The 13,862-nt window shown below is 41.6% G+C and overlaps 1 protein-coding gene across 1 annotated transcript in view; it reads left to right on the forward strand.

The window, feature by feature from the left end:
- The first annotated feature begins 1,658 nt into the window (after positions 1–1,658).
- Positions 1,659–13,862, forward strand: part of LOC116359854 (extensin-3-like) — a 29,439-nt gene continuing 17,235 nt past the window's right edge. The window contains exon 1 of the mRNA XM_031813730.1: positions 1,659–1,731. Within this exon, the coding sequence (XP_031669590.1) occupies positions 1,659–1,731 (73 nt within the window). The remainder of the gene's footprint in view (positions 1,732–13,862) is intronic.

Consider the following 13,862-nt stretch of genomic DNA (forward strand, 5'->3'; position numbering starts at 1 on the left):
TTGACATCATGGGAAAATCAAAAGAAAACAGCCAAGACCTCAGAAAAAAAAGTCTGGTTCATCTTTGGGAGCAATTTACAAATGCCTGAAGGTACCACGTTCATCTGTACAAAAAATTGTACGCAAGTATAAGCACCATGGGAACACACAGCCATCATACCACACAGGAAGGAGACGTGTTCTGTCTCCTAGAGATGAACGTACTTTGGTGCGAAAGTGCAAATCAATACCAGAACAGCATTAAAGGACCTTGTGAAGATACTAGAGGAAATAGGTACAAAAGTATCTATATCCACAGTAAAACGAGTCCTATATCGACATAACCTGAAAGGCCGCTCAGCAAAACCACTGCTCCAAAACCACTATAAAAAAGCCAGACTACGGTTTGCAACTGCACGTGGGGAGAAAGATCGTACTTTTTGGAGAAATGTCCTCTGGTCTGATGAAACAAAGATAGAACTGCTTGGCCATAATTACCATCGTTGTATTTGGAGGAAAAAGGGTGTAACAGCTCTCGTCTAAAGGACCAAAGCGCAGCGTGGAAAGTGTTCATGATTTTATTATCAACCACTCAAAACAAAATAACACCGCGAGCAGTTCTGTCAGGTAACAGACACTAAACAGAAACAAAAAATAACACCCCACAAAACCCAAAGGGAAAATCACAACGTATATATGATCCCCAATCAGAGACAACGATAGACAGCTGCCTCGGATTGGGAACCACATCGATTTTCACACCCGAGTCACACCCTGACCTAACCAAACATAGAGAATAAATAAGGATCTCTAAGGGCAGGGCGTGACAACGGGGAGGCTTGCAAGCCGAAGAACACCATCCCAACCGTGAAGCAAGGGGGTGGCAGCATCATGTTGTGGGGGTGCTTTGCTGCAGGAAGGACTGGTGCACGTCACAAAATAGATGGCATCATGAGGATGGAACATTTTGTGGATATATTGAAGCAACATCTTAGACATCAGTCAGGAAGTTGAAGCTTGGCCGCAAATGGGTCTTCCAAATGGACAATGACCCCAAGCATACTTCCAAAGTTGTGGCAACATGGCTTAAGGACAACAAAGTCAAGATATTGGAGTGGCCATCACAAAGCCCTGACCTCAATCCCATAGAAAATGTGTGGGTAGAACTGGAAAAGCGTATGCGAGCAAGGAGTCCTACAAACCTGATTCAGTTTCACCAGCTCTGTTAGGAGGAATGGGCCAAAATTCACCCAACTTATTGTGGGAAGCTTGTGGAAGGCTACCTGAAACGTTTGACCCAAGTTAAACAATTTAAAGGCAATGCTACCAAATACTAATTGAGTGTATGTAAACTTCTGACCCACTGGGAATGTGATGAAAGAAATAAAAGCTGAAATAAATTGTTCTCTCTACTATAATTCTGACATTTCACATTCTTAAATAAAGTGGTGATCCTAACTGACCTAAGACAGGGAATGTTTATTTGGATTCAATGTCAGGAATTGCGACAAACTGAGTTTAAATGTATTTGACTAAGGTGTATGTAAACCTCCGATTTCAACTGTACATTGCCTCTCTTCATTCCTCCCAATGGAGCTGTTGTCCCTGTCCCCACCTCCTGGTTCTCTCTCCAGAAAGACCAGCCCTCCTTTCATCCCTGACCAGGGAACAGTATTGTCATGGTGGGTAAGGCTCTGAATGTCAACCTGGCCTTGGGTCACTGTGGCCTGGATGTCAACATGGGAGTGCAGGGTAAACAAGTGGTTTTAGTCAGAGGGCGGTTCTTCAGAGGATTCACCCCACACTTCGAGGGTTAGGTTAGGCTAGGTCAGCCAGTATGTCAGCCTGTCTGTATGTGGGCATGGAGAGCTTTGGAAAGGCCCACTGCAGGCTAACTCCTCAAGCCTTTCAGACTGCTGCTGACTGATTCTTGTGTTGTTTAGGAGGCTGCTGAGGGGAGGACGGCTCATAGTAATGGCTGGAATGGAGTCAATGGAATGGTATCAAACACGTGGTTTCCGTGTGGTTGATACCATTCCATTGACTTCATTGCAACCATTATTATGAGCCCTCCTCCCCTCAGCAGCCTCCACTGGTCAAATCATTTTACTTAGAAGATCCTCTGTTTGTTCTAATTAAATATGTATCTTGGACTGTTCTGCTGTCTATACTACAGCAACAACTGTAAAAACATATCTCCTTTTGTTTTTAGATTGACGATGGGCACTTGTGTGCCGTTGGATGGAATTATGTTGCGTTACATCTGACTGTCCACCCTGTGTGGCTATAGCCTGATTAAACCAGACTGAATGCTTCCCTCAATGGCGAGCACAGCGTTCGGTCTCATTTAACCAGGCTAGCATACTTATGACCACACATAATAACAGTGAAAGAGACATCATTAGCTTGATGTAATGTACTTAGCATGACAGTTACAAGTTATGGAATGATGATGAGTTGATTTGAATGATGTGACTTCTCAAACATAGTTACATGGAATCATTTTGATTGATGGCGATCTGATGTGGATCGAACATGATTTAGCACACATGCAAAAACAATCACACCAAATGAACATGACAACATTAGGCAATGTCATGTCTCATCCACTTACACACACAACGCCAATGGTGAGGATGAGCTATGTATGCCCTGGGCCGTTATTGTAATGATATGCTGCGCTACATGTATGACTGTGTGATGGTCCCACTTTGACTGTTGCTGTAGGGTTGGACAGAGCAGCAGCAATGAGAATGGATGGATAGGCCTAGAGTCAATGTCATATACTGTTTAAGACCCATTGTCAAACGGAGGCTAATGTTGAGAACAAAATCACACATTGAGGTTGTTATTATACTAGACTAGACTAGACTATAATATAGTATTCTATATTATATTAAACTATATTATACTATACCATACTCTACTCTACTGTACTCTACTATACTGTAATATACAATACTATTATCTACTATACTATACTATATTATACTATATCATACTATATTATACTATAATATACTATACTATACTCTACTATAATATGCTATACTATATTATACTAAATTATACTATATTCTACTATAGTGTAATATATTATACTGTACTACACTGTAATATACTATAACACACTATTCTATACTATATTAAACTATATTATACTATACTATCCTATCCTCTACTCTACTATACTGTAATATACTATCCTATTTTCTACTATACTATATTCTACTATACTATACTAAATTATACTATATCATACTATATTATACTATACTATATTATACTATAATATACTGTAGTGTACTATGGATGGATAGGCCTAGAGTCAATGTCATATACTGTTTAAGACCCATTGTCAAACGGAGGCTAATGTTGAGAACAAAATCACACATTGAGGTTGTTATTATACTAGACTAGACTAGACTATAATATAGTATTCTATATTATATTAAACTATATTATACTATACCATACTCTACTCTACTGTACTCTACAAAATCACACATTGAGGTTGTTATTATACTAGACTAGACTAGACTATAATATAGTATTCTATATTATATTAAACTATATTATACTATACCATACTCTACTCTACTGTACTCTACTATACTGTAATATACAATACTATTATCTACTATACTATACTATATTATACTATATCATACTATATTATACTATAATATACTATACTATACTCTACTATAATATGCTATACTATATTATACTAAATTATACTATATTCTACTATAGTGTAATATATTATACTGTACTACACTGTAATATACTATAACACACTATTCTATACTATATTAAACTATATTATACTATACTATCCTATCCTCTACTCTACTATACTGTAATATACTATCCTATTTTCTACTATACTATATTCTACTATACTATACTAAATTATACTATATCATACTATATTATACTATACTATATTATACTATAATATACTGTAGTGTACTATGCTATGCTATACTATATTATACTAAATTATACTATATTTTACTATACTATACTCTACTATACTATATTATGCTGTACAACACTGTAATATGCTATGATACATTATTATTTTCTATACTATATTATACTATATTATTCTATGCTATACTATATTGTAATATACTATATTATACAATTCTATCCTATACTATACTAAACGATATTATAATATACTATATTTCACGGTACTATGCTGTAATATACTGTATTATACTACGCTATACTATATTATAATATGCCATACCATACTATACAACATCCTCTATGTATGGCTCTGGATAGGCCCTAATAAAGTTGTCCTTCCCTTGGTGATTGACCAGAGAGAGACAATCCCTCTCTCGTCCCCTCTTTCCCTCTATCCTCAGCCCCTGTGGTGGTCCCCTGTGTCCACCACCCTGCTCTCCCCATGTATGCTGTCCCCTCCAACACCATGTAGATGAGCTGTCCTATCCTTACTGCTTAACTGAGTGAGCTGTCCCAATCCTTATTGTGTGGTGCCCAAGGGACAGCCTCTGATTTAATGCAAAGTGAGTCATGTTGAGCACAATGTGTATTCTTAATGATTTGACAATGACTGTAATTATGGAGATAACTGTCATACAGCCATAGTAGGATGCCAACCAGTTGAGGGAGGGGCCGTGCTAAAACAGAGAGAGGAAGAGAGAGATACAGAGAGAACATAAGAATATCCTGCTAGAGTTGTCACCTGCCCCTAGTTACTTGGCATCCAAGGTATTCTAGAGACTCCAATGACAAAACTTCCACTGGGCAGCATACGAAAATCATAGGTTTAGATACAACTTGAATACAGAGGGGTTTAAATATAGTATTTCAAGTGGTCAATCAGCTTAGGTGGTCATTAAACCTACTCCACGCCCTTTAAATGCATATTCTTATATTCTCTCAGCCCTACAATGATGCTGTTCATCGATAGTGAGATCCCTGAGATGATACACCAGGGAAATAACAAATACTCTGGTAGCCACAGACTCCCCATGCCACTTCACTGTGCCAGTGCGTGCCAGTGCATGCCAGTCCGGCTGTGCCCCAGTGTCTGCCAAGGCCCAGGTATGGTCAAGAGTAATTCATTAACCTCTGAGCTCACAGATTTAAAGGCTGCCTGATAACAGACCTGCCAGGGCTGAATGGGCATGGTGCTGCCCAGTGACATGACCCAGCTAGAAGAGTCCTCTGTGTAGGCTGCAGGAGGTATGTGTGTATGTGTATGTGTGTGTATGTGTGTGTGTGTGTGTGTATGTGTATGTGTATGTGTATGTGTGTATGTGTGTGTGTGTGTGTGTGTGTGTGTGTGTGTGTGTGTGTGTGTGTATGTGTGTGTGTGTGTGTGTGTGTGTGTGTGTGTGTGTGTGTGTGTGTGTGTGTGTGTATGTGTGTGTGTGTGTGTGTGTGTGTGTGTGTGTGTGTGTGTGTGTGTGTGCGCATGCGCGTGCATGCATGTGTGTGTGTGAATACCTGACCAGGAATGCAGTACCACTGACTACAGTGGGGAAACAGGAAAGCATATTGCTGAAAAAATACATTTCATACCTATCAAAAACAAACACTGGCACTGCTATTGACTTGAAATGCACAATTACATTGAAAACTATACTGAACACTGCAGAAATGCATTTAAATAGGATCTTTATTTGTACATAATCTACAAATGCTGGAAGGCAAACCACATAGTACATTCCAAGTTCATTTGTACCACAACAATGGCTATTGTTGTGCTGTTTCTTTGTTTGAAAACATGTGACAACCATCCACTCTAAGAAGGAAGATAAAGTCATTGTATTTTATTGTATACTATTCTATTTTGTTCTATTCTATTCTGTTTCTGTTCTATTCTGTTCCTATTCTATCTTGTTCTATTCTATCATATTCTGTTATATTCTATCCTTTTCTATTCCGTTCCTGTTCTATTCTGTTCCTATTCTATCATATTATTTTCTATCCTATTCTATTCAATTATATTATATTCTATTTTATCACATTCTATTATATCCTATTCTATCCTATTATATTCTGTCCTATTCTTTTCTATTCTATCAAATTCTATTCTGTACTGATTTATTCTATTCTCTTCTCTACTATATTTGGCTAAATTCTTCTCTATTCTCCTAACACATGTTGTGTTAAACCAATGTTGCATGGAGTTTGTTCATCACCATATCTGGATCTGGCCTGTTGCTACCAACCGTTACAGAAATACACTGAGGAGTAAGACGAAACAAGGATTAACACGCAAACCATGAATATTCCTTAACCTGGGGCGGATTTAATCTAATTCTGAAACAAGACGTGGTTGTGAGAGAAATTAATTTAGTGTATAAACAAGCGACAATATGTTTCCCGCGGTCGTTTCACCCACCGTTTTCTCGGTGAGGGCAGAATATGATTAATAAGGCTGTCGCTCTCCGTCGGCTGTGAGAATGAATCAAATGGAACATGATTAAAACGGGTTGTGTATTTTGGGTGTTCCTGGGGGAGAGGAGTGGTGGGTGGTGGGTGGGAGGTGTTGAGATGCTGAGATGCTGAGATGTTGAGATGCTGACATGCTGTTATCCATAAAAAGAGAGTCCATGGCAAATGGGCAAGGGGAAACATTTACAAGGAAAGAAAACAGACTCCATTAGACTGATCCCAGTTCATAGTGAAAAGCCATCCAAAAAGGCACCCTATTCCCTACATAGTGCACTTGTTTTTGACCTATTGGCCCTGGTCAAAAGTAGTGCACTACATAGGGAACAGGGTGCCATTTTGGACACAACCCTATGTCTGGAGGTTTTTCTGGGCTCTCTAGTTCCTCCAGTGTCCTCTGTACATACAGGTCACATACCCCCGCTACCTCCCAATTGCCCCCCAAAGGCAAGGTAATGAGTATATTAATATGTACATACCTGTGCAGCTTAATGCCTGAAACTCCAAATCCACACCGTGTTTGGCCATGGCAACGTCCTGCAGCCCCCTTATCATGGCCTTCTTCCTATGTGATAGATGGAAAAAAACACAGCGTTGAATTATTGATTGAGTGTGTGGGTCCAAAATGGCACCCTTTTCCCTATATAGTGCACTACTGATCATAGCCTGGTCAAAAGTAGTGCACTATTTGGGATGCAACCTGAACGTATGATTGACAGCTCGGTGGATACAGAGAATGACTTGTCACATATGAGGCAATGCAACCCGGGAGAGGAAGAAGTGAGAACACGCCACATTGCTCTAGTGAGGGAGGAAGACAAGAGAGGAAAATAACTAGTGGAAGGTGGAAATGTTGTCATTAAAAAACACTGACAAGTGACAATCAGAATTCTGTTCAGAGAAAGGACAAAATTCTGACGACTCCACATGACTAGTTTTCACCTCTTCGAAGCTCAAACAACACCTAGGATGCACTGTGCCTGCAACATCCTATTTTGAATGTATTTTCTGATTTGACTGAACAGATAGAGATAGAGGATGACAGCGGGGAAAGATACAGAGAGGTTGTGTCAGTAGGCCAGTAGGCCGGATTCAAACCTCTGACCCCCTAGACAAGCCACGATAACATATCCTATCCATAAACATGTCTTCTGTGCGGTTGGTTTACAGTTTGGGTGCCTATTGGAGTTGCTGAGTTAGCTAGCTCTGTCTGTAGTTACAGCTGCATGCCCTGAGGTGATGGAGGGTCTGTTTGAAATGATCTCATTTCAGGAAGATCTGTCAATATTTGGCCACCAAACAAGAAGACTTTACAACATCCATTTTTATTGAAAGTTAGTGTAAATGTCAGAGGATAAAACATCTACTTTCAAGCTATGTCTGACAGTGAGAGTGCACTAAGACTGAATGCTGGGAGGATCCAGGAGGCTGGGAGGATGCACATCCTATTTATTCCCCCATCATTTCCATTCTATTTACACTATATACACAAAAGTATGCGGACAGCCTATCAAAATAGTGGATTGGGCTATTTCAGCCACACCCATTGCTGACAAAAGTATAAAATCGAGCACACAGCCATGCAATCTCCATAGACAAACATTGACAATAGAATAGCCTTACTGAAGAGCTCAGTGACTTTCAACCTTTCCAACAAGTTAGTTTGTCAAATTTCTGCTCTGCTAGAGCTGCCCCGGTCAACTGTAAGTGCTGTTATTGTGAAATGGAAACGTCTAGGAGCAATAACAGCTCAGCCGCGAAGTGGTAGGCCACACAAGCTCACCGAACAGGACCACCGAGTGCTGAAGCGCGTAGTGTATAAAAATCACCTGTCTTCGGTTGCAACACTCGCTACCGAGTTCCAAGATGCCTTTGGAAGCAACATTAGCACAAGAACAGTTCTTCTGGAGCTTCTTGAAATGGGGTTCCATGGCCAAGTAGCCGCACACAAGCCTAAGCTCACTATGCGTCGGCTGGAGTGGTGAAAAGCTTGCCGCCATTGGACTCTGGAGCAGTGGAAACGTGTTCTCTGGAGTGATGAATCACACTTCCCCATCTGGCAGTCCGACGGACTAATCTGGGTTTGGGGGTTGCCAGGAAACGCTACCTGTCCAAATGCATAGTGTCAATTGTCAAATTTGGTGGAAGAGGAATAATGGTCTGGGACTGTTTTTCATGGTTTGGGCTGGGCCCCTTAGTTGCACTGAAGGGAAATCTTAATGCTTTTGCACACATTGTATATAGACCCCCCCTTCGTTTTCTACTGTGTTATTGACTTGTTAATTGTTTACTCCATGTGTAACTCTTTGTTGTATGCTCACACTGCTATGCTTTATCTTGGCCAGGTCGCAGTTGCAAATGAGAACTTGTTCTCAACTAGCCTACCTGGTTAAATAAAGGTGAAATAAAAAAATAAAAATAAAAAATGACATTCTAGACGATTCTGTGCTTCCAACTTTGTGGCAACAGTTTGGGGAAGGCCATTTCCTGGTTCAGCATTACAATGCCCCTGTGCACAAAGCGAGGTCCATACAAATCAAATCAAATCAAATGTATTTATATAGCCCTTCGTACATCAGCTGATATCTCAAAGTGCTGTACAGAAACCCAGCCTAAAACCCCAAACAGCAAGCAATGCAGGTGTAGAAGCACGGTGGCTAGGAAAAACTCCCTAGAAAGGCCAAAACCTAGGAAGAAACCTAGAGAGGAACCAGGCTATGTGGGGTCCTCTTCTGGCTGTGCCGGGTGGAGATTATAACAGAACATGGCCAAGATGTTCAAATGTTCATAAATGACCAGCATGGTCAAATAATAATAAGGCAGAACAGTTGAAACTGGAGCAGCAGCACGGTCAGGTGGACTGGGGACAGCAAGTCATCATCATACAAAAATGGTTTGTCAAGATCGGTGTGGAAGAACTTGACTGGCCTGCACAGAGCCCTGACCTCAACCCCAAGGAACACCTTTGGGATGATTTGGAACGCTGACTGCAATCCAGGCCTAATTGCCCAACATCAGTGCCCGACCTCACTAATGCTCGAGGGGGGGGGGGGACCAACTCCATATTAATGCCTATGATTTTGGAATAAGATATTTGACAAGCAGGTGTCCACATACTTCTGGCCACATGAAGTATGTGCGTGTGTACTATATGACTGAAACATGGGAGATACGCCTGTAGGTTTCATCGCGGCTTGGCCAGCTCTGACAGAGTTGTCTATCCGGCTGACGTCTTTACTATCGGAGCTGTTCATAATGAGTGAAGCTCTCTTAAGGCAGCCCCCCGAACCTCTCTGATTCAGAGTGGTTGGGTTAAATTCGGAAGACACAGTTCAGTTGAAGGCATTTAGTTGTACAACTGACTAGGTATCCCCCTTTCCCTCTCCTTTCCTCTCTCCAATGCTACATCTCTGACTCCAGCTGTCACAGCAGATGTACTGAGAAGTCTTGATTCATCATAGCTGCTTTTAACTGCTGTGTTACAGGGTAAACCCTCACTATAAGTCAGGCCTGTCCTCGGTAGGGTTCTACCACACAGTGGGAATAGAGGGAGGGGAGGGGAGAGAGGGTGTGGGGGGATGGGGGAGAAAGATAAGGGGTGGGAAAGAGTGAGAGTTAAAGAAAGAGGGATGGAAAGAAAAGGGGAGGGGGGAAAGAGAGAAAGAGTTTCCCCAATGATGCATCAATGCTGTCAGACTTCATAATATTCTTTCTATTCCTTCTACAGTTTTTAAATAGTTTACGACTCCTTTCATTCTCCTCCAATTCGACTCCTTTTCATTCATAGTCATTCCAACGTACAGTACTACTCAGGTACGGATCCTTGGTGTGGCATCTGATTTTTTTAAAATGATTCAGACTACAGTAGTTGTTCCTGAAAAAATACCTTTTACCTCTTTTTCGTGAAATCCAATTGGTAGTTACAGTCTTGTCCCATTGCTGCAACTCCAGTACGGACTCGGGAGAGGCGAAGGTTGAGAGCCATGCATCCTCCGAAACACGACCCTGCCAATCCGCACTGCGTTTTGACACACTGCTCACCAGCCCCACCAATGTGTCAGAGGAAACACAGTACAACTGGCGACCGTGTCATCGTGCATGTGCCCGGCCCGCCACGGGAGTCGCTAGAGCGCGATGGGTCAAAGACATCCCGGCCGGGCAAACCCTCCCCTAATCCGGACGAGGTTGAGACAAATTTATAAGAGGGGTTTTGATACTGACCATGTCTGGCGTTTTACCCTGACTTTGCTGACATGGCATGCTTCCCAAATGGCACCCTATTCCCTATATGGTGCCCTGCTTTGGACCAGAATAGGTGTGTTCCTGAAGGAGTTCACAAAATTCCCAACAAACAGGATGAAATGTCTGTCTGCAGGGTTTCTTGTTCTACCCACACAACCCTGTAGAAACATACAACATACAGTACAAACTCATAACCCAGATTGGAGACTTGAGCACATAATAACGATGCTCTTTGTAAGCATTCCCCTTAGAACGTGTGGGATCCCATAGTTACAAAACTGAAGCTGTTTTACCTTCTACCAATAACAGATGGTTGGTTTATTATGGGATGTAGAACATAGCTTTGACTTGTAACAGATGCTTACATCCACAGCGTTTACTGTGAATACGATCTTCATGAACATCACGGAAATGCAGGGGTCTTGTCACATTACATATGCCATTGAGCAGCTCTTTTACCCAAAGAGACGTACAGTTTTCATGTAGGTTTCCCCAGTGAGAATCAAACCCACCTTCCTGGCATTGCAAGCTTAATGCTCCACCAACTGAGCCACAGAGGACCACAATGTGCCTGTGACTGAATCCCGGGCAATTGAATTCCGGCCATCTGGAATTGTGGCGGTTGGTGTTTGTTGCCATGGTTGTTTCGTACTGTCTGCCCGTCATGAGAAGCATGTGATGAAAACCAGCCCACTCTGTTTCTATCTGCCAGTCTCTGTCTCTATCATTCAGCTCAGGTTTTAAACACAACACAATTGTTGCCAATATTCTTGTCTCTGAATCCACCGCAGGACACAAAGTGAAGGAATAAATATGTTGTGTTGTTTGTCTGGACTTATTCAGTGATTTATTCAACATTTCTTGAAGGCAAGAGGAAAGTTCAATAGTGTACAAAACGTGTAAGCATTTGAAATGTCAGGGCCTCGCTCTCTAACTTGTCAACGCAGAGTAACGTTCCACTCTACTCTTCCTCTGGCATTCTGGGAAATCAAATGTTGCAGATACCAATAGAATTATTTTTTGTTGTTGTTCGTGAAGAGGCGACAATGTCCAGAGTCAGCGTGCAAAAAAATGCAAAAATGAGATGCCTTTGAGGAATACTGTGCTGATGTGTCCTGAATTGCAATACCTACTCTCGAAAGTCATGTTGGAAAAATACAAATCCAAGCATGCTTATATACTGTATATTTTCAGCCTACATGTGTTATTGTCATCTGGTGTCACACTGGAGGTTCACCCCTGTATTGGTATTAAACCTATGAAATGAAGCCAGAGAAGCTACAGCACATTGAAGATCTTGGTCTCAGTTCGTCTAGCTGTGGTATGTCGGACCTTTCTCATGCTTTCCCCATGTATTTCAACCAATGTTAGAATCTCCTGTTACTTACAACACATGTACTCAGTTTCAATGGTGTAACAAGTGGAAACGGATAGGGTGGTGGTATACAGAATACACTCCAATCAGCATAGACAAGGGCACTTCAAGACCAGCAGTGGGAAACACATTGAGCTGCTGTAAGGTTGCAAAACTCCTGTAACTTTACTGAAATGGGCTGTTTTTTCCAGTAATCTCGGGTGGAGGAGGGAATAAGCAGGACATCTGAATGGCTGAAATGTTGCAGTCCTAGACTGCTGCTTACCACCACTACACGCTGGAGGTCGTTGCTGGTAGGGAGCTGAGAGAAACTAGGCCTATGATGACATCACTATGCCCAGCTAAACAATAGCTGGGCATAGTGATGTCATCATAGGCCTAGTTTCTCTCAGCTCCCTACCAGCAACGACCTCCAGCCCTGTGACCTCCCTGGAACCCCATGCTGCTAGCACACATATTATTCACTTCAAAGTACAGTGTTGCATTATTCCAACTAAGCCTGCAGCGGTGTACTGTTTGTAGAAATCTGCTGATGAAAGTGTGAACCGAGCCTATCATCCTTCCTTAAGAGAAACATGAAACGTGTTGTAAGCACTACCGGTTGGCCAGGATGAAAAAATACCTTGGAAGGTAAATCTCCAGTGGATTGGCGACATTAAACGGAAGTGGCTCTAGGGGATTGATCGTGCCAAGCTCAGGGACGGATGGTAAACAGGTTGAAAACAGGCTTTCACTTTAGCCTCTACATCTGAGGAGATCTGTACTCAAGATACATTAGACCGTAAGCACTGTATCATGTTGTTAAGATGGGGTCTTACAAGTAGCCCATAACAGATACACTGACAAACTTCTGGCCTACCTGCTCTACCTGTAAATGAAACATCGCCCTCAATGACAGATGTGTTTTTATTACAGTACATCATTAAACAGTGTACAGTTTTACCCCTCATGGATTGTTACACTGCTCTATTGATTTTGTATGCATTGCACACTGCTTGGAGAATAAACCACGCGCAGTGACTGCCAAGGCGTGCTACTTTTCTTGTAGACGATACATAGATGCTGCCTTCCCAGACCCAGCAAAGCGTTTCATCTGGCTTTGAAGTTGATTGAAACTGCAGGACCAGGGGAATTAAATGAGAGGAAATTGCCAGTAAAGGCTATTATGTCCCCAGTAATATCCATTTCCTAAACAATAATGCTGGGGAGAAATGTAATGAGAGCAAAGCAGCATTACCTGCCATCTGCTCTGTTCTCCTCTACCCACTATATCCTACAATATTTATCTCTTCCTGCTCTCCTCTACCCACTATATCCTTCTATATTTATCTCTTCCTGCTCTCCTCTACCCACTATATCCTACTATATTTATCTCTTTCTGCTCTCCTCTACCCACTATATCCTACTATATTTATCTCTTCCTGCTCTCCTCTACCCACTATATCCTTCTATATTTATCTCTTCCTGCTCTCCTCTACCCACTATATCCTTCTATATTTATCTCTTCCTGTTCTCCTCTACCCACTATATCCTTCTATATTTATCTCTTCCTGCTCTCCTCTACCCACTATATCCTTCTATATTTATCTCTTCCTGCTCACCTCTACCTGCTATTTCCTTCTATATTTATCTATTCCTGCTCTCCTCTACCCACTATATCCTTCTATATTTATCTCTTCCTGTTCTCCTCTACCCACTATATCCTACTATATTTATCTCTTCCTGCACTCCTCTACCCACTATATCCTTCTATATTTAGCTCTTCCTGTTCTCCTCTACCCACTATATCCTTCTATATTTATCTCTTTCTGCTCTCCTCTACCCG

Source organism: Oncorhynchus kisutch, unplaced genomic scaffold, assembly GCF_002021735.2.
Source record: "Oncorhynchus kisutch isolate 150728-3 unplaced genomic scaffold, Okis_V2 Okis06b-Okis10b_hom, whole genome shotgun sequence".
Classification (NCBI taxonomy): domain Eukaryota; kingdom Metazoa; phylum Chordata; class Actinopteri; order Salmoniformes; family Salmonidae; genus Oncorhynchus; species Oncorhynchus kisutch.